Source organism: Mustela lutreola, chromosome 2, assembly GCF_030435805.1.
Source record: "Mustela lutreola isolate mMusLut2 chromosome 2, mMusLut2.pri, whole genome shotgun sequence".
Lineage (NCBI taxonomy): Eukaryota > Metazoa > Chordata > Mammalia > Carnivora > Mustelidae > Mustela > Mustela lutreola.
In genome coordinates this window covers 102,224,637-102,248,163 of record NC_081291.1, presented here as the reverse complement: position 1 = coordinate 102,248,163, position 23,527 = coordinate 102,224,637, and the positions used below count along the sequence as shown (strand labels likewise).

The window sequence follows — 23,527 nt, the reverse complement described above, 5'->3', positions numbered from 1 at the left end:
TAGGGTAACTGAGACAGAAGATAGAATTAGTGATCTGGAGGACAAACAGATAGAAAGAAAGGATCAGGAGGAAGCTTGGAACAAACAGCTTAGAAGCCACGAAAACAGAATCAGGGAAATAAATGATGCCATGAAACGTTCCAATGTCAGAATTATTGGAATCCCTGAGGGGGAGGAGAAAGAAAGAAGTCTAGAAGATATGGTGGAACAAGTTCTTCATGAAAATTTTCCCAATTTTGCAAATGGAAACAGCGTTCATGTATTAGAGGCTGAACGGTTTCCACCCAAGATTTATAGATTCCAGAAAAACATCAAAGCACCTGATAGTCAAATTGAGGAATCATTTTGTAGATATAATCTCTTGAAAGCCGCTAGGACAAAAAGGATGCTTACTTACAGAGGAAAGCCCATCAGAATAATGTCAGACCTGTCCACAGAGACCTGGCAAGCCAGAAAGGGCTGGTAAGATATATTCAGGGCACTAAATGAGAAGAACATGCAGTCAAGAATACTTTATCCAGCAAGGCTGACATTCAAAATGGATGGAGAGATAAAGAGTTTCCAAGACCGACAAGGCTTAAAAGACTATGCAACCACCAAGCTGACACTGCAGGAAATATTAAGGGGGGTTCTATAAAAGAGGAAAAATCCTAAGAATAGCATTGAACAGAAATATAGAGACAATCTACAGAAAGAAAGAGTTCAAAGGTAACACGATGTCAATAAAAACGTATCTATCAATAATCACTCTCAATGTGAATGGCCTAAATGTGCCCATAAAATGGCACAGGGTTGCAGATTGGATAAAACAACAGGACCTATCCATATGTTGTCTACAAGAAACCCATTTTGATGGGGCGCCTGAGTGGCTCAGTGGGTTAAGCCTCTGCCTTCGGCCCAGGTCATGATCTCAGGGTCCTGGGATCGAGCCCCGCATCAGGCTCTCTTCTCAGCAGAGAGCCCGCTTCCCCCCCCCTCTCTCTCTGCCTGCCTCTCTGCCTCCTTGTGATCTTTCTCTGTCAAATAAATAATAAAATCTTTAAAAAAAAAAAAAAAAAAAAACCCATTTTGAACCTAAAGATACACCCAGACTGAAAGTGAAAGGATGGAGAAGCATCTTTCATGCCAATGCGCCTCAAAAGAAGGCCGGGGTAGTGATTCTCATATCAGATAAATTAGATTTTAAACTAAAGACTGTAGTCAGAGATATAGAAGGACACTACATCATTCTTAAAGAGACTATCCACCAAGATGATCTAACAATTGTAAATATCTATGTCCCTAATATGGGAGCAGCCAATTACATAAGAAAACTGTTAATCAAGATAAAGAGTCATATTGATATGAATACACTAATAGTAGGAGATCTTAACACACCTCTCTCAGAAATAGACAGATCATCGAAGCAGAAAATCAATAAAGAAACAAGAGCATTGAATGACACATTGGACCAGATAGACCTCACAAATATATACAGAACATTCCACCCTAAAACAACAGAATACTCATTCTTCTCAAGTGCACATGGAACCTTCTCAAGAATAGACCACATACTGGGTCATAAATCAGGACTCAACCGATACCAAAAGACTGAGATTATTCCCTGCACATTCTCAGATCACAATGCTTTGAAACTGGAGCTCAATCACAAGGAAAAGTTTGGAAGGAACTCAAACACCTGGAAGCTAAAGACCACCTTAATTAAGAATGCTTGGATCAACCAGTAGATCAAAGAAGAACTGAACAATTCATGGAAACCAATGAGAAGAAGACACTTCGGTCCAAAACCTATGGGACACAGCAAAGGCGGTCCTAAGGAGGAAATGCATAGCCATCCAAGCCTCCCTCAAAAAAATTGAAAAATCCAGAATACACCAGCTGTCTCTACATCTTAAAGAACTGGAGAATCAACAACAAATCAAACCAACTCCATACATAAGAAGAGAAATAATCAAGATTAGAGCTGAGATCAATGAGGTAGAAACCAGAGATACAGTAGAATGTATCAATGAAACTAGAAGCTGGTTTTTTGAAAGAATCGATAAGATCAATAAACCATTGGCCACACTAATCCAAAAGAAAAGAGAGAAAGCCCAAATTCATAGAATTATAAATGAAAAGGGAGAGATCAAAACTAACACCGAGGAAGTAGAAACAATCATCAGAAGTTATTATCAACAGTTATATGCCAATAAGCTAAGCAACCAAATGAAATGGATACATTCCTGGAAAACTATAAACTCCCAAAATTGAACCAGGAAGAAACTGACAACCTGAACAGACCAATAACTAGTAACGAGATTGAAGCAGTGATCAAAAACCTCCCAAAAAACAAGAGCCCAGGACCTGATGGATTCCCTGGAGAATTCTACCAAACTTTCAAAGAAGAAATAACACCTATTCTCCTGAAGCCGTTTCAAAAAATTGAAGCAGAAGGAAAATTTCCAGACTCTTTCTATGAAGCCAGCATTACCTTGATCCCCAAACCAGGCAAAGACCCTACCAAAAAGGAGAATTGCAGACCAATATCCCTGATGAATATGGATGCTAAGATTCTCAACAAGATCCTAGCAAACAGGATCCAACAGCACATTAAAAAGATTATCCACCATGACCAGGTAGGATTCATTCCTGGGCTACAAGGATGGTTCAACATTCGCAAATCAATCAATGTGATAGAACAAATCAATAAGAAAATAGAGAAGAGCCACATGGTCCCTCAACTGAAGCAGAAAAAGCATTTGACAAAATCCAGCATCCATTCCTGATTAAAATGCTTCAAAGTATAGGAATAGAGGGAACATTCCTGAACTTCATAAAATCTATCTATGAAAGACCCACAGCAAATATCATCCTCAATGGGAAAAAGCTTGCAGCCTTCCTGTTGAGATCAGGAACACGACAAGGATGCCCACTCTCACCACTCTTGTTCAACATAGTATTAGAAGTCCTAGCAACAGCAATCAGACAACAAAGAGAAATAAAATGTATCCAAATTGGCAATGAAGAAGTCAAACTCTCTCTCTTCACAGATGACATGATTCTTTATATGGAAAACCCAAAAGACTCCACCCCCAAACTACTATAACTCATACAACAATTCAGCAACGTGGCAGGATACAAAGTCAATGGACAGAAATCAGTGGCTTTCTTATACACTAATAATGAAAATACAGAAAGGGAAATTAGAGAATCGATTCCATTTACTATAGCACCAAGAACCATAAGATACTTGGGAATAAACCTAACCAAAGAGGTAAAGGATCTGTACTCAAACTACAGAACACTCATCAAAGAAACTGAAGAAGACACAAAAAGATGGAAGACCATTCCATGCTCTTGGATCGGAAGAATAAACATTGTTAAAATGTCTATACTGCCTAGAACAATCTATACTTTTAATGCCATTCTGATCAAAATTCCACCCGTATTCTTAAAAGAGCTGGAGCAAATAATCCCAAAAATCTCTATGGAATCAAAAGAGACCCCAAATCGCTAAGGAAATGTTGAAAAACAAAAATAAAACTGGGGGAATCACGTTACCTGATTTCAAGCTTTACTAGAAAGCTGTGATCACTAAGACAGCATGGTACTGGCATAAAAACAGACACATAGACCAGTGGAACAGAGTAGAGAGCCCAGACATGGACCCTCAACTCTATGGTCAAATAATCTTCGACAAAACAGGAAAAAATATACAGTGGAAAAAAGACAGTCTCTTCAATAAATGGCACTGGGAAAACTGGACAGCTATATGTAGAAGAATGAAACTCGACCATTCTCTTACACTGTACACAAAGATAAACTTGAAATGGATAAAAGACCTCAACGTGAGACAGGAATCCATCAGTACCCTAGAGGAGAACACAGGTGGTAACCTCTTCGATATCAGCCACAGCAACTTCTTTCAAGATATGTCTCCAAAGGCAAAGGAAACAAAAGCAAAAATGAACTTTTGGGACTTCATCAAGATCAAAAGCTTCTGCACAGCAAAGGAAACAGTCAACAAAACAAAGAGGCAACCCACGGAATGGGAGAAGATATTTGCAAATGACAGTACAGACAAAAGATTGATATCCAGGATCTATAAAGAACTCCTCAAACTCAACACACACAAAACAGACAATCATATAAAAAAAAATGGGCAGAAGATAAGAACAGACACTTCTACAACGAAGACATACAAATGACTATCAGACACATGAAAAAATGGTCATCATCATTAGCTATCAGGGAGATTCAAATTAAAACCACATTGAGATACCACCTTACACCAGTTAGAATGGCCAAAATTAACAGGAGAGGAAACAACATGTGTTGGAGAGGATGTGGAGAAAGGGGAATCCTCCTACACTGTTGGTGGGAATGCAGGTTGGTGCAGCCACTTTGGAGAACAATGGGGAGATTCCTTAAGAAATTAAAAATAGAGCTTCCCTATGACCTTCAATTGCACTACTGGGTATTTACCCCAAAGATACAGATGCAGTGAAAAGAAGGGCCATCTGTACCCCAATGTTTATAGCAGCAATAGCCACGGTCACCAAACTGGAAAAAACCAAGATGCCCTTCAACGGACGAATGGATAAGGAGGATGTGGTCCATATACACTATGGAGTATTATGCCTCCATCTTTTGTAGCAACATGGACGGGACTGGAAGAGATCATGCTGAGTGAAATAAGTCAAGCAGAGAGAGTCAATTATCATATGGTTTCACTTATTTGTGGAGCATAACAAATAGGATGGAGGACAAGGGGAGATGGAGAGGAGAAGGGAGTTGAGAGAAATTGGAAGGGGAGGTGAACCATGAAAGACTATGGATTCTGAAAAACAATCTGAGGTTTTTGAAGGGGGAGGGGGTGGGAGGTTGGGGGAACCAGGTGGTGGGTATTAGAGAGGGCACATATTGCATGGAGCACTGGGTGTGGTGCAAAAACAATGAATACTGTTACACTGAAAAAAATAAATTAATTTAAAAAAAAAGAAACTCATATGTTGAAGTCCTAACCCTAACTGAGTCCTAACAGAATGTGACCTTATTTGGATATAGAGTTGTTGCAGATATAATTAGTTGTATTAAAATGGGGGCATAAGGGTAGGCTCTAACCCAATATAACCAGTATCTTGGTGAAAAAAGAAGAAAATTGGACTCAGACAAGCATATAAGAAGAATTCTATATGAAGATGAACGCAGAGATTGGGGTGATTCTTCTACATAACAAGGAATACCAAATGTTACCAGAAAACTAGAAAACTAGAAGTAAGGGAAAAGCATGGAAAATATTCTTCTTCACAGCCCTCAGAAGGACCAACACATTGGTCTTGGACTCCTTGCTTTCATGACTGTAAAACAATAAACTCCTATATTTAAGCCACTCTACTTCTGGAACCTGGTTACAGCAGCCCTAGAAAACTATCACTAGGTTGTTTTATCATCTGGACATTAATTAAGGTAACATACCATATCAATAGGATAAAGGACAAAAACCACATAAGTCTCTCAATAGACATAGAACAAGCACTTAACAAAACTCAACCCCTTTTCATGGTAAAAAACAAACAAACAAAAACCTCAACAAGCTAAGAATAGAAGGAAACAACCTACTAACTGACTATGGGCATTAAGGAGGGCATGTGATATAACGAGCACTGGGTGTTATATGCAATTGATGAATAATTGAACTCTACATCTAAAATTAATGATATACTACATGTTAATTAACTGAATTTAAATAAAGTAAGAAAAACAATAGATGGTATCTATGAAAAACCTATAGCTAACATACATAATGATAAAAAACTGATTACTTTCCCCCCAGGAGAGTGTCTGTTCTCACTACTTCTAGTCCACATTATTCTAGAGCTTCAAATCCTGGCAATGAGTCAAGAAAAAGAGATAAAAGGCATCCATATTGAAAAGGAAGAAGTAAAGCTATCTCTATATAGATGACATAGTCTTGTATAAAAAGCCCTAAGGGATCCACTAGAAAAACTATTAAAACTAATAAATGAATTCAGTAAGGTTGCAGGATAAAAGATCAACATACAAAATCAATTGGTTTTTCTACACGCTTGCAGTGAACAATCTGAAATTAGAAGAATAACTCCATTAACAACAGTATCGTGGGGCACGTGGGTGGCTCAGTTGGTTAAGTGTTCAACTCTCAATTTCGGCTCAGGTCATGATCTCAGGGTTGTGAGATCCAGCCCCAATAGGACTCTGCATTGGGCTGGGCATGGAGCCTGTTTAAGATTCTTTCTCTCTCTCTTTCTTTCCCTGCCCCTCCCAACTGCTCTCTCTCTCTCTCTCTCTCTAAAACCAAAACAACCAAAACCCCCAATAGCGTCACAAAGAATAAATACTTACAAATATCCTTATGCCCCTCCCACTGCTCTCTCTCTCTAAAACAAAAACAACCAAAAAAATCCCAATAGCATCATAAAGAGTAAAATGCTTATGAACAAATTTAACAAAGTAAATGTAAATCCTATACTCTAGAAACTACACTGTTGAAAATGTTAGATGTTAAGGAAGATCTAAAAAAATGGAAAGAGATCTCATGTTCACTGATCAGAAGACTTAATATTGTTAATATAGCAATATTCCTCAAAATCACCTACAGATTAAATGCAATCCCTATCCAAATCCCAGCTAGCTTCTGAATCTAAACTGATCCAAAAATTTATATGGAAATCCCTGGGGGGTGGACCAGAATAGCCAAACCAATCTTGAAAATGAAGTATAAAGTTGGATGACCTATACTTTCTGATTTTAAAATTTTCTACAAAGTAACAACAATCAAAACAGTGTGGTACTGGCACAAGTACAAACATATAGATCAATGGAATAGAACTGAGAATATAGAAATAAGCCCTCACATCTATGGTCAACTGATTTTTTTTTAAGATTTTATTTATTTATTTGACAGAGAGAAAGATCACAAGTAGGCAGAGAGGCAGGCAGAGAGAGGGGAAAGCAGGCTCCCCGCCAAGCAGAGAGCCAGACGCCAGACTCGATCCCAGGACCCTGAGACCATGACCCGAGCCGAAGGCAGCGGCCCAACCCACCAAGCCACCCAGGTGCCCCTGGTCAACTGATTTTTGACAAGAGTACCGAGGCCATTTAATGGGAGAAGAACAGACTTTTCAACAAATTGTGCTGGGACAACTAAATATTCACAAAGAACGAATAAAGTTAACCTCCTAATTCTTGCCACATGCAAAAATTAACTCAAAATGGATTAAAGATCTAAATATGAGAGCTAAAACTATAAAACTCTTAGAAGAAAACATAAGCAGGGGTGCCTGGATGGCTCAGTGGGTTGGGCCTCTGCCTTCAGCTCAGATCATGATCTCAGGGTCCTGGGATCAAGCGCATCGGGCTCTCTGCTCAGCAGGGAGCCTGCTTCCTCCTCTCTCTCTGCCTGCCTCTCTGTCTACTTGTGATCTCTCTGTCAAATAAATGAATAAAATCTTTAAAAAAAAAAAAAGAAGAAGAAAACATAGGCATAAATCCTCATGACTTTGGATTATGCAATGGTTTCTTTGATATGACTTCAAAAGCATAAAGTAACCAAAGAAAAAGAGTAAACTGAACATCATAAAAATTAAAAATTCTTGTTCTTCAATGGACAACATCAAGAAAGTTAAAAAACATACTCAACAGGGAAATATGTTTAAATCGTATATTTGATAACAGACATATCTAAAATATATAAAGAATGCTTACAACTCAATAATAAAGACCCCAATTAGAAATTTGACAAAGGATCTGAATAGACATTTCTCCAAAGCAGGTATGCAAATCTCCAATAAGCTCATGAAAAGATGCTCAACAACAGTAGCCATTAATAAAATACATATCAATACTACAATGAGATACCATTTCATACCTATGATAGCCTACTAGGATGGCTATAAAAAAAAAAAACAGAAAAACAAGTATTGGTAAAGATGTGGAAAAATTGCAACCCTCATATACTATTGGTGAAAATGTAAAATGGAATTCATTTTGGAAAAGTTCCCAGTGGTTCCTCAAATGTTTAAACATAGAACTACTATGTGACCCAGCAATTCCACTCCCAGATATATACCCAAGAGATGTGAAAATATATGGCCACACAAAAAGTTGTATATGATGTTCCTAACAACATTATTTATAATAGTGAAAAGGTAGGAAAAACCCAAATGTCCATTAACTGATGAATTGACAAATTGAAATGTGTTACATCTATACAGTGGAATATTATTTGGTAATAACAAGAAATGAAGCACTGATACATGTCTCAATATGAATGAACCCTGAAAAACATGCCAAATGAAAGAATCCAGACACAAAGGGCCACATATTATTATCATTCTGTATTTCTATTAGATGCGTGCTACCAACGTTATCTCTTGTAACATCCCTTCTAGAGACCTTAGTAAGTTTTCTAAAGTCATGACAGAACCTATCACTTTACACTAGAAATAAGTATGTGATCGCAGGATAAATGCAGATCCAGACATAGACATATAGATACAAATATAGATACAGTTATATGGAAGGAGAGAGTGGCGGTGGCCATGAGCTACTTACATTAATAACAACAAACAGATAAGCTGCACCAGGGTCTAGTAGACCCATATTCAGTGAAAAGTTCTTATCTTCTGTTCTACAATGCACCGCAGGGTATCTGAAACAGGATAGTTTTAGTTAGAACAAACACCACAGCCTAGAAAAGCACTCCCATTTCCAGGGGAAAGACTGATCTCATCTCTCAGGCTGAGTCAAGCAGAAAAGCCACCATTTCTTTTGAAGGCAAGTCTCTAGGAGTGAAATATTTCTGTGCCAGGTTTTTCAGCCACTGATCTGAGCTCTTCATTCCTACCAGGTATTTTTTTTTTTTTAACTTTACAGCTAAATAAAGAAAGCACAAACATCTCCTTTTGTGGATTTCAGGGCCTAAGTTTTCTCACTGAATTCTTGTGAATTTTTCTCCTCTAAATCTTATGAATTAGTGGAATAGTGTAAAACAGTGAACCTGAGTATACTCAAAATTAGCTGAGATATACCCAATCCCCTCACCTATATGCAAAGAAATCATTAAAAAAACAGCTGTTGATAAGAATAAAATGTTCACAAGGGTAATGCTCTTACTCTCCACTTTGTAGAGTTGTGTAAGCAGACACACCGTAGTCTTCACCAACAGTGAGGGAGATATCTGTACCCAGGGAGATGTTGACCTCTTTACGTAAAGTATTAATAAACCTAAGGGTAGAGACATTGTTACACATCAGACAAACCCTCACAAACAGGGACACCTGTTTACCACTATGTTCCCAGTGCCTAGAACAGTTTTTGGCAGACAAAGGTCCATGTTATATATTATTATTATATATATTATTATATATGATTAGATGGATAAATAAATGAACTCACATGTAAGAAATAATCAATAGTCTTAGTTATCCTTAACTTTATCGTTCCTGAGGTATTAGTTTTCCATCTGTCACACTCTTACATCATCTCTAGCTGGGATGGACACAATCATGATCACCTATGGCAGTCTGAGTTGCCTCATTAATCCAGTTTAGGCACATCCAATTTCTTTCCCTCTTATAATAGTGGGATTCATCAGTTGAGACTCCACTAAGAAAAATTAGTGGATATATGTACACTAGAATATATATATATATATATATATATATATATATATATATATATATATATACACATATATATTTTTTCCAGTATTTATGTAAAACTGATACTGTATCTTCTTATAAATGAAGTCTGATTTGACTATACAAAACTCGGACTCCCAGGCATTAGTAGGTTGAGTTTTCATTTTGGAATCTGCAGACAATTCTGAACCCTTCCAGAATGATCTTTTTAGTGTCCTGAACCTGGATTCCTAAACTGTTTCCTCAGTATGGGTTTTGGTATTTTGATAGCTTTTGTACTAATCTCTGGCCCACCAGGTAAGAAGGGGAGTTTCCTCTAGAACATCTATGGTGATTCCTGCACTGATCTAGAAATTTCCTTTTACCCCTTCTGGAGGTTCCTATGGTTCTCTCACCCAGGGAAGTCCTAGCCTCACTATCATCTTACTTATTTCGAGTTGTTTACTTTTTATAAAACATATTCAAAAGGAAATTATTATGACAGTTCCACCCTTCAGCAAAGTTGAGACATTTCATTACAAGTTCTCCTCTAAAGTGCTAGTCTCAACAGCAGCCACCTAATCTTGATGGACATAGGCATGTGCATCTGTCTATTTCATGCCTGATTTCCTGCTGCAGAGAGCAGGTGACCTCTTGGATACTCCATTTCTGTAACTTTCATTGGCTGTCTGACATGACTTTGGGGCTTATCTGGATTCAAAAACAAGTCTTTTGACTCCAAAGGTATTACCTTTACTCCACCATGGTGCCTCTACAGGCTTATAATAAAACTATACTTTGCTTTAAAAATACAGTAACAATAAGAGATATTCAACTACCAACCATGAAGAGAGGATTATTTGCTCACTCCTGAATTTTTTCCCAGTGATCACAGAGATGAAAGTACTTAATTATTTTCCTGAGAGCAAAATAAGTGGATAAAATTCACCAGAAAGGGATGTATGCACCAGAGTACAGGGGGCACATACAGATACAGGGTCATATTTTTAATACCATATGGGAAAGCAAGCTTATCAGCCTCTTATTGTTCTAGAAGATGCCTTTGAGACCAATGCCCTTGATATTATAGGAGAGAGAATCCATGTACAAGACAAGTAAAATGTGAGGCTGCTTTATCTGAAGCCCCACAGATCAGAAGAGATCAAGAATCAACACAGAGGGGCTTTGGGTCTCCTTGACAACCAAACCTTACAGCTGTCATCCCATTGGTTGTTTTGTTTTCTTCAACCTTCACCTATAATAGAGGAAAGTAAAAATCAGTTACAGCTGACAACAAGAAACTGATAATCAGAAAATCTAATCATAAGACTTATCTTCGGTAATACTTATCTTTGATGAGCTGGTTAAAATACACTCTGATAACAATTTGGAACCTAAGCTACTCCTCAACTTACCATCATGCTGGAAATGTTTTTTCCATCTTCTAGAATGATCAGACTGTACCAGTTCTTCTCCTCCATAGAATGCTTAGTGTAGACAGACAGATTGTGATATTTTAGGTAGAAGTGGAAATCCTGGCTTTTTGTCTTCAGGTGGAGCTGGGCATAGTGTGGCATCTTCTATAGAATGAAGAAACTGTCATATTCACTTTCTACCCTATCATAGGCATCAATATCTCACAACATCCCAGGGTGGGTGAGCTCATCAAATACTTTCAACTTTGCCCTTTAACCTAGTAATTCTATCTTTAGGAATATGCCATATGAGAGTAATTAGAGACATGCATAAGGATTTACGAATAAGGATGTTCTTTGTAGAATTATGTATATTATTATTTTTTTTAAAGATTTTATTTATTTATTTGACAGAGAGAGATCACAAGTAGGCAGAGAAGCAAGCAGAGAGAGAGAGGAGGAAGCAGGCTCCCCGCCGAGCAGAGAGCCCAATGCGGGACTCTATCCCAGGACCCTGAGATCATGACAGAGGCTTAACCCACTGAGTCACCCAGGCACCCCAGAATTATGTATATTAATAATAAAAACTTAAACGCCTATAAGGAAATACTTCAATAAACTATGATATATCTATAAAATGGAATATCATGTGTCCATTAAAATCATATTCTCAAATTAAGGATACAGAAGGATGCTTATGAGATGATTAATGTTAATAAAAAAATCAAAGTTCAGTACTATAGAGTTTGACTACCTTTTAGAAATTAGTTTATTTGTGTATACCAATATGCTGATTGATCATCTCTGGGTGATGCAATTATACGTGGTTTTTATGTCTTTCTATATACCCTCCAGTTTTCAATAATAGATGTATATTAATTTCATTATTAAAAAGTAATATTTTAAAATAAATATTTCAGAGGCACCTGGGTGGTGCAATCGGTTAAGCAACTGATTCTTGCTTTCAGCTCAGGTTGTGACCTCAGGGTTGTGAGATTGAGCCCCACATCAGGGTCTGCACTCAGCATGGAGTCTGTTTGAGATTCTCTCTCTCTCTTCCTCTGCCCCTCCCACTCATGCTCTTGCTCTCTAAAATAAATAAATAAATCTTTAAAAACTATAAATATTTCACAACGTGTACAGTAGTAATGGTGAAAATAAGCGAGCCAAATCCTTCCAGAGGATGTGATGTTAGGAGACAGTTTGAAATAACAGTACAAATTACAACCTACTGAGACCGTACAGTGTCCCTGACACTATGCTAAGTGCTTCACATATAATACTTATCCTTACAACAGCTCATGGCATAAAAATTATTGCCATTTTATAGGTACTGAAACTGAGGTTTAGAGATAAAATAACTTGTTCAGGGTCTTATAGCTAGGGAATGGTAGAACCAGGAATTGGACTGGGGATAGTTTGCCTCTACAAGTGCATGCTTCTAACTACAATATTATGCTGTCACCTTGTTGCATAATCTGAATGTGTTTCTAATTTATTCAAGTCCATATCTTACCTGAAAGGATTTAATGGACTCTTCCAACAGAGTATTGTTTTCATCTCCCAGTACTGTCACCTTCACCTCATCATCCGCCAGATTCAAGGCTTGCAGGAAAATCTTTTGGGAACCGGGCTGCAGTGGGGTCATTCTCTTAGGACAGAGAACACAGGTCAGAATTACCAACAACCCTCGGAGGGAGTTCTCAGTCCTACCTCTGACGTCCTAGTCCGTCCAGTCAGGAGGATGCAGTTTTCTCCCTCTGGAGGGCATTTGGCTTAGAGAACTCTGAAGGCAGTCTGGAGGGGAGAAACACCAGCTCAGTGCAGGGAGCACTGATGCTACATGACAGACTCCATGCTTTTTGACTCAGTTGTGACCTCATAAGTCATTCCCCAATAATGACTATTTGATCTGCCAACTATTCAAAAGCCTGTCTTTCCAAACAGACAAGAAGATAGCTTGGATATTAGTGTTTGGGAATTCCTTGAGAGTATACTCTGGATCACTCAGGTGGGAGGTGGTCCTTGTTTTGCATTGCTCTTCTACCCGTATCTACTCATTTACCACAGATAGTTATGATGCATCTTGTCTAAAACAGGTTCTGTGCTAGGTCCCAGGCACAGAACTGAACAAGTCAGAAGAGTGAACAATGATATGTTTGACTCAGTTTGACTCCTCATGGAGCTTAAGATTTATTGAACTCACATCAATTTTTATCTCCACAGCTGCTGCAACTGCAAATGCTAGGCTTGCTAGGATCATACCAACAGCCATTTTCCTAAGCGATCTGCAGAAGGAAGGGATAGACAATTACATGGAAACTTTAGACTCAAAGGCTAAAATTGAAACCCTCTAAGCCTACCATTAAAGACCTTTCCTGATTTGGTCTCAGCTACTTCTCCCCTTCACACAGCTTTCTTCCTCTACTCATCACACTAAATAGTTTTCTATTCAACCCATTTCCTCACCTCAACTTTTGTTTATGATGATCTTTCTATCCATTATGTCATCATACCAAAAAATAGTAGTAACACACCCAAATTTATTGGACATTTACCATATGCCAAGCACGATACATTATTATCCCATTTTCTTTTCCTCCACAAGTCTTTCTTGACTCTAGCAGTAAGAAGGACTCTCTTTTTTCTCCATAACTCCCTGGCACTTTGCTTCCCTTCTTACTGAACTTAATATATTTCACGTTGGGTAATAATTATCCTTGCATGTGTTCTACCTCCCTTACTAAACAGGGAACTCTTTCAGCATTCATTTGTGCTGTTATATTTGCATGGCATTCGTGCTAAACTCAGTAATATCTGCTCAACTAATGAGTAAATGACAAAAGGCCATTTGAATATTATAATGTCATCATCAAAAAGAAAATGCCATTAAATCAGGAATAGAGGAGACTTGAAATCCTCCTCTGTCAAATTTACAAAAAATAACACTTCTTTTTAAGTTTTTATTTATATTCCCATTAGTTAACATAGTGTAATATTAGTTTCAGGTGTATACTGAATCACATTATAGTGATTCAACAGTTCCATACGACATCTGGTGCTTCTATTTAGAATGGGAGAAAAGCAGTAATTAGGGACAACCTATTTCTGCTCTTACCAGGTCCCTGCTTTGTTTCATATGGACAATAAAAGATTTAAAGGGATTAATTATCATCACAGGATTTAGACTTCTTTGAAGAGGCAACATTCAAGAACAAAGCAACAAGTTGCTTTAGGAGCCTATTCTCACACAATTTTGACTTTCTGTGAAGCTTAGATCTACCCTTTCAACATCATGCAGTTAAGTGTGCAGGAATGGCTTGGACTCTCTATAATGAAAATTAGCTAGATCTAATTCCCATCCTCCAGTACCAATAGGCATTTAGTTTAACTTGGGTACACAGAAACAGAAAAATGATATACCAAAACAAATCATACTAAGTATAAAGTACTGACATTGAATCTTTTTTTAAGCTGAGCAAATATTAAGTCAGTCTGAGCAATAAAGGCATGGTGAGCACTTACGAGAAATTAATTCCACATTTGGAAACCAGACGATAAATGACAAGGTCAAACAATGGGATGAAGAGAAGAACCAGGAGGGGATTTAGTACCTGTAATACCATGGTAAAAAGAATAGTTACAAAGTGTTCTTCTGTCTTGAGTGTAAGTGTTCTCATTTGCTTGTGTGCACTCTCCCTAACATCCAAACATATTTTCGTCATACTAAGTACAGAATGATTCCACATCTCTCAATCCCGTTACACCAAGGACTCTGATTTCTCCTGCATAGCACCTCAGCTTCTGAACATCCTACAGAATCAGTTTCACTCTGAAACTGTTTTTCTGTCAATCAGTTAGGATTTCTTCCCTATCATTTTCACTTATTTTCTCCTGTTCCACAGCTGAAGGGAAAATGTCATGGAGAAAAGAAGAGAAGGAAGTCTTGGGGATTAAACAAGGGTTAAAAAAAGAAATGGGAATCACCGGTAAACTGAGATTCTGACTTTGTTACTCACACAACAATGCCTTATACTTTCTTGGACAATATTTCCAAGGTACTACCTTAACAGGGAAAAATATCTTATGCTTATACATCTCCTGTGAGCTCAAAATTCACCCTCCTTGGAGCTGGGCAGGAGCTGCTTACTTAAAAGAGGATGTGAAAGAGAAGTGTGAGGCTTAAGGAGAGTATTTTCTCCTTATCCTTAACCCTCCTCAACATATAAGGAAACAAATGTCCAGTTACAGTTGGTAATCCCATTACTTCAGATAGAAGTATGGATGAGGAAAGCCATAAATCCCTATGAGTATACAGAAATCTCTTACCTGCATCTGGTCTGGCTGAAGCACAAAAAAACCCTGAAACATAATAACAAATTACATTTATACAGTGACAAAAGACAAGAAAAGCTTATATCAAAAATACTGTTAATTATCTGCCATGAGGGTGCAGCCTGCTTGAGATTCTCTTTCTCCTTTTCCCTCTGCCCCCCCCCCCATTTGTGTTCTCTCAAAACAGAAAATATTTTAATTAGCAGGTGAGACACAAAAGATAAAATCTACCAGTCATTGGTTCAGGGCCATATGGTGCTTTTAAGGGTATTTGGGGAAACAGACTGGGAATGGCTTCAGGCTATGTTTACTGAAGGCAGGTAGGCCTAAGGGAGAATATTCTTTTTCTTGAGAGAATAGGGTCAATGTGTTTTTGTTAATTTCAGTCACTGCCATTGTAGGAGGTAATGTGCAGCATAAGACATCATGGTTAGGGTGAAGACTTCCACTTACACATAGTGTTTCCAGAGTTGTTCTAGAGGGGTCAATAACAGAACAACCACAGTGAATCCTGGGCAATAAGAGAAGGGAGGGGCACCTGGGTGGCTCAGTGGGTCAAAGCCTCTGCCTTCGGTTCAGGCCATGGTCCCAGGGTCCTGGGATCCAGCCCTGCATTGGGCTCTCTGCTCAGCATGGAGCCTGCTTCCTCCTCTCTGCCTGCCTCTCCTGCCTACTTGTGATCTCTGTCTGTCAAGTAAATAGATAAAATCTTTTAAAAAAGAGAGAGAGAGAGAGAGAGAGAGAGAGAGAAAGGGAAAAAGTAACTTGAGTTTGACAGGCTCCAAACAGATTGGTTAATGAAATCCTAGCATCATTCTCTCCTGCCTCCTTTACCACGAAGATGTAGAAAAACATTATAATGAAGTAGAACAATTGAGAACACAGATGAAACTTTGAGCTGGCCAAAGAATGGAGAATAGAAAAATAGAAAATAATGTTTACAACTTTCTTATTCCTTATCTATGTACAAAATACTGCACTTCCAAGTCCTCCACATGATCTCAGCCCAGATGCTGGGCTACATGTGCAGTAGCACCAGTCAAACCTGAGCCTGCTGTGCCCCAGGAAGGCTGAGAGGGGAGCAAACAACCTCTATCCCACAACTGGATCACTTCATTGACTATCTTCTCAGTACTACCCTGTACACACTGAAACCTTTCCATCCTTATATTCCTGATATCTAAAAATAATATTCTGTTTTTTTTTTTTTTTAAAGATTTTATTTATTTGTCAGAGAGAGAGCGAGAGCGCGCGAGCACAAGCACAAGCAGGCAGAGTGGCAGGCAGTGGAGAGAGAAGCAGGCTCCCTGCTGAGCAAGGAGCCTGATGCGGGACTTGATCCCTAGACTCTGGGATCATGACCTGAGCAAAGGCAGCGGCTTAACCAACTGAGCTACCCAGGCACTCCCCAATAATATTCTGTTTTTTATTTCTAGAGTAGCTTTTTAAAATTTTGCGTACTCAGTACCTTCATGTTAAAGACAACTCTCTTCTGATCTTAAGTCTGTTTTCAGGCAAAAAACCCAAAGAAATCATTTTCCTTAAAAAAGGAAATTTATGTATTATGAAGAAAAGAATAGATTTCTCTGGAAAATCTTTTTCTCACCAAATTCCCATTCATCCTGGTGGCTTGCAAGGTCCATCGTGAGCCCTAGGGCAGACAGAAGTGATTATGAGAAATCTCTTTCTTGTGGGAGGAAAGGGGCTGGAAGAAGGGGTAGCTTTCAAAAGAACTATTCTTACCTGCTGATCCAAAAGAGCCCAGAACATGGGCAATGGGATATAAAGGAATAGTACCCTGGTCAGTGCCTTCACATCCATAATGAGCTGCTTCTGCAAGAAAGGGGAAGAAGGAACAGGCTGCATTGCTAAATTTGGTTGTCTGGCTTACAGTAAAAATGTGCCAGAACGGTAAGAGGAGAGGCCAAATGCAGCAAGAGGGAATCAGTTTGGACTTAGGAAGATCTCCATAGAGGCATATTTCCTCAGTTCCAACTTACAGGGTATTTCTCAGCTGCCCAGTCCAGCCAGTGTTGTCGCTTTGGAATGTCCCCAGAGCGGTTGTTGAAACGGTTGGAAATAGCAAACTAGGGCAGAGCATAGATATCACATGAGAGACAAAAAGAAACCATTCCAATTCATTATCCCTTCCTCAGACATACATACTTTAAGTGACTTACTTCCACCCTTTGCTTTCATCAGACATTGAATTTCAGAATATTTCCAATATAATTTTATCTATCCCTATATCCTGTTGGCAACATATATAATGTATACACATTTCAGATGATTTTGCCAATTTAAAAAATGTCAACATCATCATCATCATCATCATCATCATTATTATTATTATTATTTTACTTAATGGTTGAGTAGAGGTACAGAGGAAAATGGATTAATCTCAGCCTGCCAAAAGGTACAGAGGTAAAACAGCAGTCATTGGGGAAAATAAATACCTGTGTTTAAAGGCCTTTAAGCTCAGCATATAATTTTTTTCCATTGATTGAAAAAGGCAGGTAAACAAGTCAGACTTACCCAGATACATTTGGCAACTTGAGTTACTATGTTTCCTTCAGGAGGTGGTTTTCTGTATATTTTGCTTCCCATTGAAAACACAACTGCAGTTAATACACAAACAAGGTTCTTAGCTTCTCATTCAGCACATTCAGTATGTCAATGCTAAGGATAGGCTGCTGACGTGCAGGAGTGTCTGGCAAATCTTTTAAAGGGAGGGCTCTGACTTAAACTTCCCAACTTTCAGAATTATATAAATTATGGGACCCAAGAGAAGAATAAAGTTGTCAGTTGTTAAGAGAAGGAATCTGTTGAGACTTCCCTGTATCACAGAAAGGGAAGTCATCTCTGGATTCTCTCTTCTTTCGCCATCTCTACATCTGATATTTTATCAAGTTTTCATTTAGACTCTTTCTTCAATGTATTTCCCATCTGCCCTTCTGTTACTTTACTATTGCTACAATTCTTGTTTAGGGCCTCACAACCTCTGCCCTGGATTATTAAAATGTCTAGCAAGTACTTTTTCAATCCCTAGTATCTTCCTTCTCTTATCTGATGCCAAATTAAAACCTTCTTACCAGGACCTACCTAAAAAGTCCAAACTCCTGGCAGGAAAGGCCTTCCCAAATTCATATTATCCTGATGATGATTATTATTATCATTAACCACCTTTAAAGGTTTATTATTATATGTAAAGCATTAAGTCTTTTATATATATTAACTGATTTCATCTGAAAAAATAGGTACTACTCTCTACATTTTATTGAGGAAATTGAAGATAAAAGAAATTAAGCAATTTGTGCAGATCACATAGCTAGAAAATGCCAGAAATTGCATTTTTGACCTGAGGTCTGTTTGACTCAGAAATCTACCCATTTAACCACCATAAAACATCTCATTCACTCATTCTTGCACTAAACACTGTGCTAGACACTATTGAGACTGATGATATAAGAAAGATGTGGCCCCGTGGAGCTCACCTAAAGCTACTCCTTCCCATTTTATGTTTCATTATTTTCCAGTAGGTCTCTACATTCTAACCACTGATCATCATTCCTACAAAAAATTCTATTCTGTATCATTAATATACTTGAGCTCATTCTCTTTTCCTTACCCCATATTCTTTAATCACATCCCAACAACTAATTATAAGTAGATTTTATTTTCATATTTTTCTTTCTATTTTCTAAATTACCAACATTAGTTGATATTATTTTTATAATAATATTATAAAATAGTAAATATTATTTTTTTCAAATTTATTAACTAACATCAACAGGAAGACTATCGTAGTATGATTCCAGATATACTTCCCTCCTTAATGGATTTCCCAACTCCAGCAAGATGTCCCTCGAGTAGATCTTCTACCAAAGATGTCTTGTCAGTGACAAGTAAGACCTTCCAGCATCTTTGCACACCAGAATGCCTGAATCCTCTTACTTTTCCTTACCTTAACTTTCTAAATTCTCTATTCCACTCATATTCACATCACCATGTTTTCTTTATTCATCCTCTCAGTGTCTCCAAAACTTCTCCAAATAGCACCTTTTACCTACCACAGTCTTCTTATTGCTGACAGAAAAGAAATTGTTGGATGCCAATCTTGGGAGACAAGTGGGCAGATAAAGAGGTATCTAGACAAGAGGAAGATTTTGGAGAGGAAATAGGTTGGCCCTAAAACTAAGAATGACCTAGAAATCTCAATAGTGGAGGGGACAGTGGAAGTGGTAAAAGGAAGGCCAGGTGATGAACTGGATAAGTCCACACTTAAATGTCAAGGCCACTCAACTAAAGAAGAGGAATGGGAACCTTACGTTTCCCTACTAGTTCTTCCTTGCTGTAGAGGATATTGCTTCCTACTTCACAAAGAAAACAGAAGCTGTCAAATGGAAATTGTCTCAACTTCCTGCCACCAAATCTATTAAATCCCGTATCCACACCTATCCTCTCCTCCCTCCAGTTAGCTGAAGGCAATGTTCTTCCTCTGCACAAAGGTAATTCTGCCATTTGTGCTTTCATACTGATTATACTGTCTCTTCCTTGCATCTTCAACCTCTTTCTCTACTAGAGCCTTCCCAATAATATTCAAGCATGTCTGCCATCCTCTCTTGACTCCATGTCACATTCAGCTATACATACCATTTTCCCTTTTTCTCACCCCTTAGTCATTTCCTATTCTACTCTAATCAATCTTGAATCTTCGCCAATCTACCATAACTGACATTCTCCGAATCAATGGCCTTCTTATTGCTCTATTCAATGGGCATTTTTCTCCCTGATCTTACTTTCTGACTCAGTAACATTTGTTACTCTGAACAATGCCCTTAGAACTACCAATTTGGCCATTCCTTCTTTGTCTCGTTTGTGGGCTTTTCCCCTTTGCCTATCTTTTCTTTTTAGTAGGCTCAGTGCCCAGCGTGGAGCCCAACATGGGGCCTGACCTCATGACCCTGAGATAAAGACCTGAGCTGAGATCAAGGGTTGGATGCTTAACTGACTAAGCCACCCAGGCACCCCCTTCTTTACATATCTTTTTAATGCTGGTATTCCTCAGAGTTCTATTCTAGCCCTCTTTTTACTCTCATTATATTTTAGTTATTTCATCTATTTTCATGACTTAATTGCTTTCCATATACTAATAGCTATTTCATCTATTTTCATGACTTAATTGCTTTCATATACTAATAGCTCCAGATCTTTATCTACAGCCCAAACACTTACTCTGAGCTTGAAGCCTGTATTTTCAAATAACTGTTTGATAACTCCAATTAGATGTTTTAAAGACATCTAATATGTAACATGTCCAAAACTAAATTCATTAGGACGATGAGCCCACTATTTACCTAGTTGTTCAAGTCAGAATGCTACATTCAATGTTGACTTATTTTCTCAATCACATCACTTATCCAATCATATCAAGTTTTTTCAACTCTACCAGGGCTGAGACTAGTCTGAGCTGAGTGAGGCACTCATCTTGAGCACAAAATTTTAAAGAATGCTAAAAATTCGGTAATCAGGATAAATAATACCCTTGCCTCACCCTTAACCCATTCTTTCTCTACATTAGAGAGACAACAATGAAAAGTAAAAATCTAACAATCAGCCCTCTGTTCAGAATCCTTTTGTATCTCCCTACTCCAGCTAAAGTTCTAATTCGTTTATGACTTAAAAGTCCCTTGATTATCTGATTTCTGTCATTTTCTGCTTTTTATCTTTCTCATTTATACCTGGGGCAACCTGAATTCCTTTAAGGCCTTCAGATATGTCATAATTATTGTCTCACCTCCTTGATTTACAGATATCTGTCGTCTTTGATTAATTGCTGCTAATACTTTAGATCTCACCTCAGATGCCACTTCTCTCTCTCTCTCTCTCTCTCTCTCTCTTTTTAAAAGATTTACTTATTTATTTGACAGAGAGATGGAGAGAGAGCACAAGTAGGCAGAGTGGCAGGCAGAGGAAGAGGAAGAAGCAGTTTCCCCACTGAGCAGGGAGCCTGAGCCGGGCTCCATTCTAGGACCCCAGGATCATGACCCAAGCTGAAGGCAGCCACTTAACTGACTGAGCCACCCAGGTGCACCTAGGCAAAACTTTTCTGATCTTCACTGTTTTAGTCAGACATCTCCTCTATGTACTCCCATAGCTTTCTCTGTACTTCCCCAGTTGTGACATTGATCATATGATATTGTAAATTCCTTTTTACTATGTCTCTTTTTTCCTGCTGGACTATGTAAGTTTTTTGACTATGTGGCTCTCTAATTCACCAATGTGACCCAATAGCTAGCACAGGATTTGACACATGAATGTTCATTAAATAAATGTGTGTTGATCAATGAATGAAAAACATAGATAAATAAGTTAAATTATTGTGAAATGCCAGAGTATTGTTATTTATTGGTACCCAGAAAACTGAAGCAACTAATAATGACATCTAACACTTATTTAACATTTCATAATTTATAAAACATTTCACTTACAGCACCTCTTTTGATCTTCATAATTACTCCAATATGTTAATATTATTGTTGTGCCACGATCCAGAGGAAACATAGCACTAATAAGTACAAAACCAGAACAATATTTGGAAAAGTGTTCAGCTTCAATGGAAGGAGACATGGAATGTATTAACACAGCTCTCCTGGAATAACACATAAACTAACTTGGAATTGGAATTAGAATCTGACTGTTACTATTAACCACCTTCTGATAGAAAATAGTCAGGACTGAGCATTGAATCTCTGGCTTCTTTCTTCCTCTATTGAGTTCTTTATGTGTTTGGACTGGATACGTTCCAGGGGGGGTGTCACCCAAAGTTTCAGAGTGAGAACAGGTTTCCAGGTCAATGATTAAGAACAATCACGTCCAAGTTTCCCCTTAAACTACGAAAACTAAACAACACACACATCCTCTTTCCTCTTCCATTACTGTGTTGTCACTGGTAAACAGAACATACTTGACCTAAGCTGTATTGGTTTCCACTTACTTATCCAACCCCCCTTACTCTCTTTGATTGAGAGAAAACTCCTTGGGAGCATTGAAGAGCAGGGCAACAAAACAACTAAACCTAGATGCTACTTTAGAAGAATTAAAAATGTCTTCCAATTACCAGATAAATAACTGTCAAATGAAGTAAGCTAGTTTGAGAGAAAGGATTAATTATCTTCCTTGCTTCCTTACATATTTTAGTATAGAGCAGTGGATCTCAGCCTTGACTACACATTAGAATCACTTAGATATTTTAAAAAAATTATAGATACCTAGGCCCCATCCTGCCGAGATACTGACTTAATTGCTTCCATATGGAGCCGAGGGATCAGTCTAGGAAAGGTCTTAGTTGTGTAACGTTGAGTATGCTTTTCTTTGCTTGTCTCTTTTTTCTCTTTTCTTTCCCATTCTTTTCCTTCCCCTTCCTTCTTTCCTTCCTTCCTTCCTTTGGTTTCTGATTTCATTCAGTTAATTTATCTCCAATGTCTAGAGAAAATTTCTACAATAACACTTACCTAATAGGGTTATGGTGAGGATTGAAATAAATGGCTTAGATGATGTTTTTAATGTAACAGGCATCAGTGGTTATTCATCTCCCCTGTCCCAGTGCACTTACCAAGAGCTATCACCATAAGTAATCCTGGAACTCCAAAAGCCAATGCATAGCAGTCTTCCCCAAAACACTGCACATCTCCTAAAAACAAAATCAAAAACAACAACCAAAAAACCAGGAGCCCTGAATCTTGGGTCTTTAATGTTTGATATTCTATTCTGCAAGCTCAGGTTTGTAAAATCATAGATATAGCTATCTTCTTTCCTCCCAACACCTAGTTCATAATCCTCCTTTTGGGCCAGACAAATCAAGATATTAAAAAATTGTCTCGGTTTTTAAGTCCTTGTAAAAGGAGAGGATGGTCATCAGGAAACCTTGAAAAGGTTTTTGACTGGACAAAGGAAACCCTTAGACAAGGGCCCTCAGAAAAGATCCTAACCTCTCAGCATGGGTGTGATAAATGTAGAAATCAGGCTTCCTGCATTGATGGAGAGGTAGAAGACAGAGAAGTATCTAGTCCGTTCCTCTGCCTGAAAACAAAACACAGGACAAATCATCAGTGCAATGTACCTCCTAGCTCC

The 23,527-nt window shown here is 38.1% G+C and overlaps 1 protein-coding gene across 1 annotated transcript in view; it reads right to left on the bottom strand.

Moving 5' to 3' along the window:
• The window catches only part of SLC15A2 (solute carrier family 15 member 2), a 65,849-nt gene that overhangs the window by 6,651 nt on the left and 35,671 nt on the right, over positions 1 to 23,527 (bottom strand). Inside the window, exons 9-22 of the mRNA XM_059162807.1 lie at positions 23,386 to 23,476; positions 23,010 to 23,087; positions 17,930 to 18,012; positions 17,395 to 17,481; positions 17,138 to 17,227; positions 17,001 to 17,045; positions 15,389 to 15,421; positions 14,585 to 14,673; positions 13,266 to 13,347; positions 12,576 to 12,710; positions 11,060 to 11,224; positions 10,853 to 10,899; positions 9,139 to 9,249; positions 8,578 to 8,674 (exon numbers count right to left, since the gene is read on the bottom strand). Coding sequence (XP_059018790.1) covers positions 8,578 to 8,674; positions 9,139 to 9,249; positions 10,853 to 10,899; positions 11,060 to 11,224; positions 12,576 to 12,710; positions 13,266 to 13,347; positions 14,585 to 14,673; positions 15,389 to 15,421; positions 17,001 to 17,045; positions 17,138 to 17,227; positions 17,395 to 17,481; positions 17,930 to 18,012; positions 23,010 to 23,087; positions 23,386 to 23,476 — 1,233 coding nt within the window. The remainder of the gene's footprint in view (positions 1 to 8,577; positions 8,675 to 9,138; positions 9,250 to 10,852; positions 10,900 to 11,059; positions 11,225 to 12,575; positions 12,711 to 13,265; positions 13,348 to 14,584; positions 14,674 to 15,388; positions 15,422 to 17,000; positions 17,046 to 17,137; positions 17,228 to 17,394; positions 17,482 to 17,929; positions 18,013 to 23,009; positions 23,088 to 23,385; positions 23,477 to 23,527) is intronic.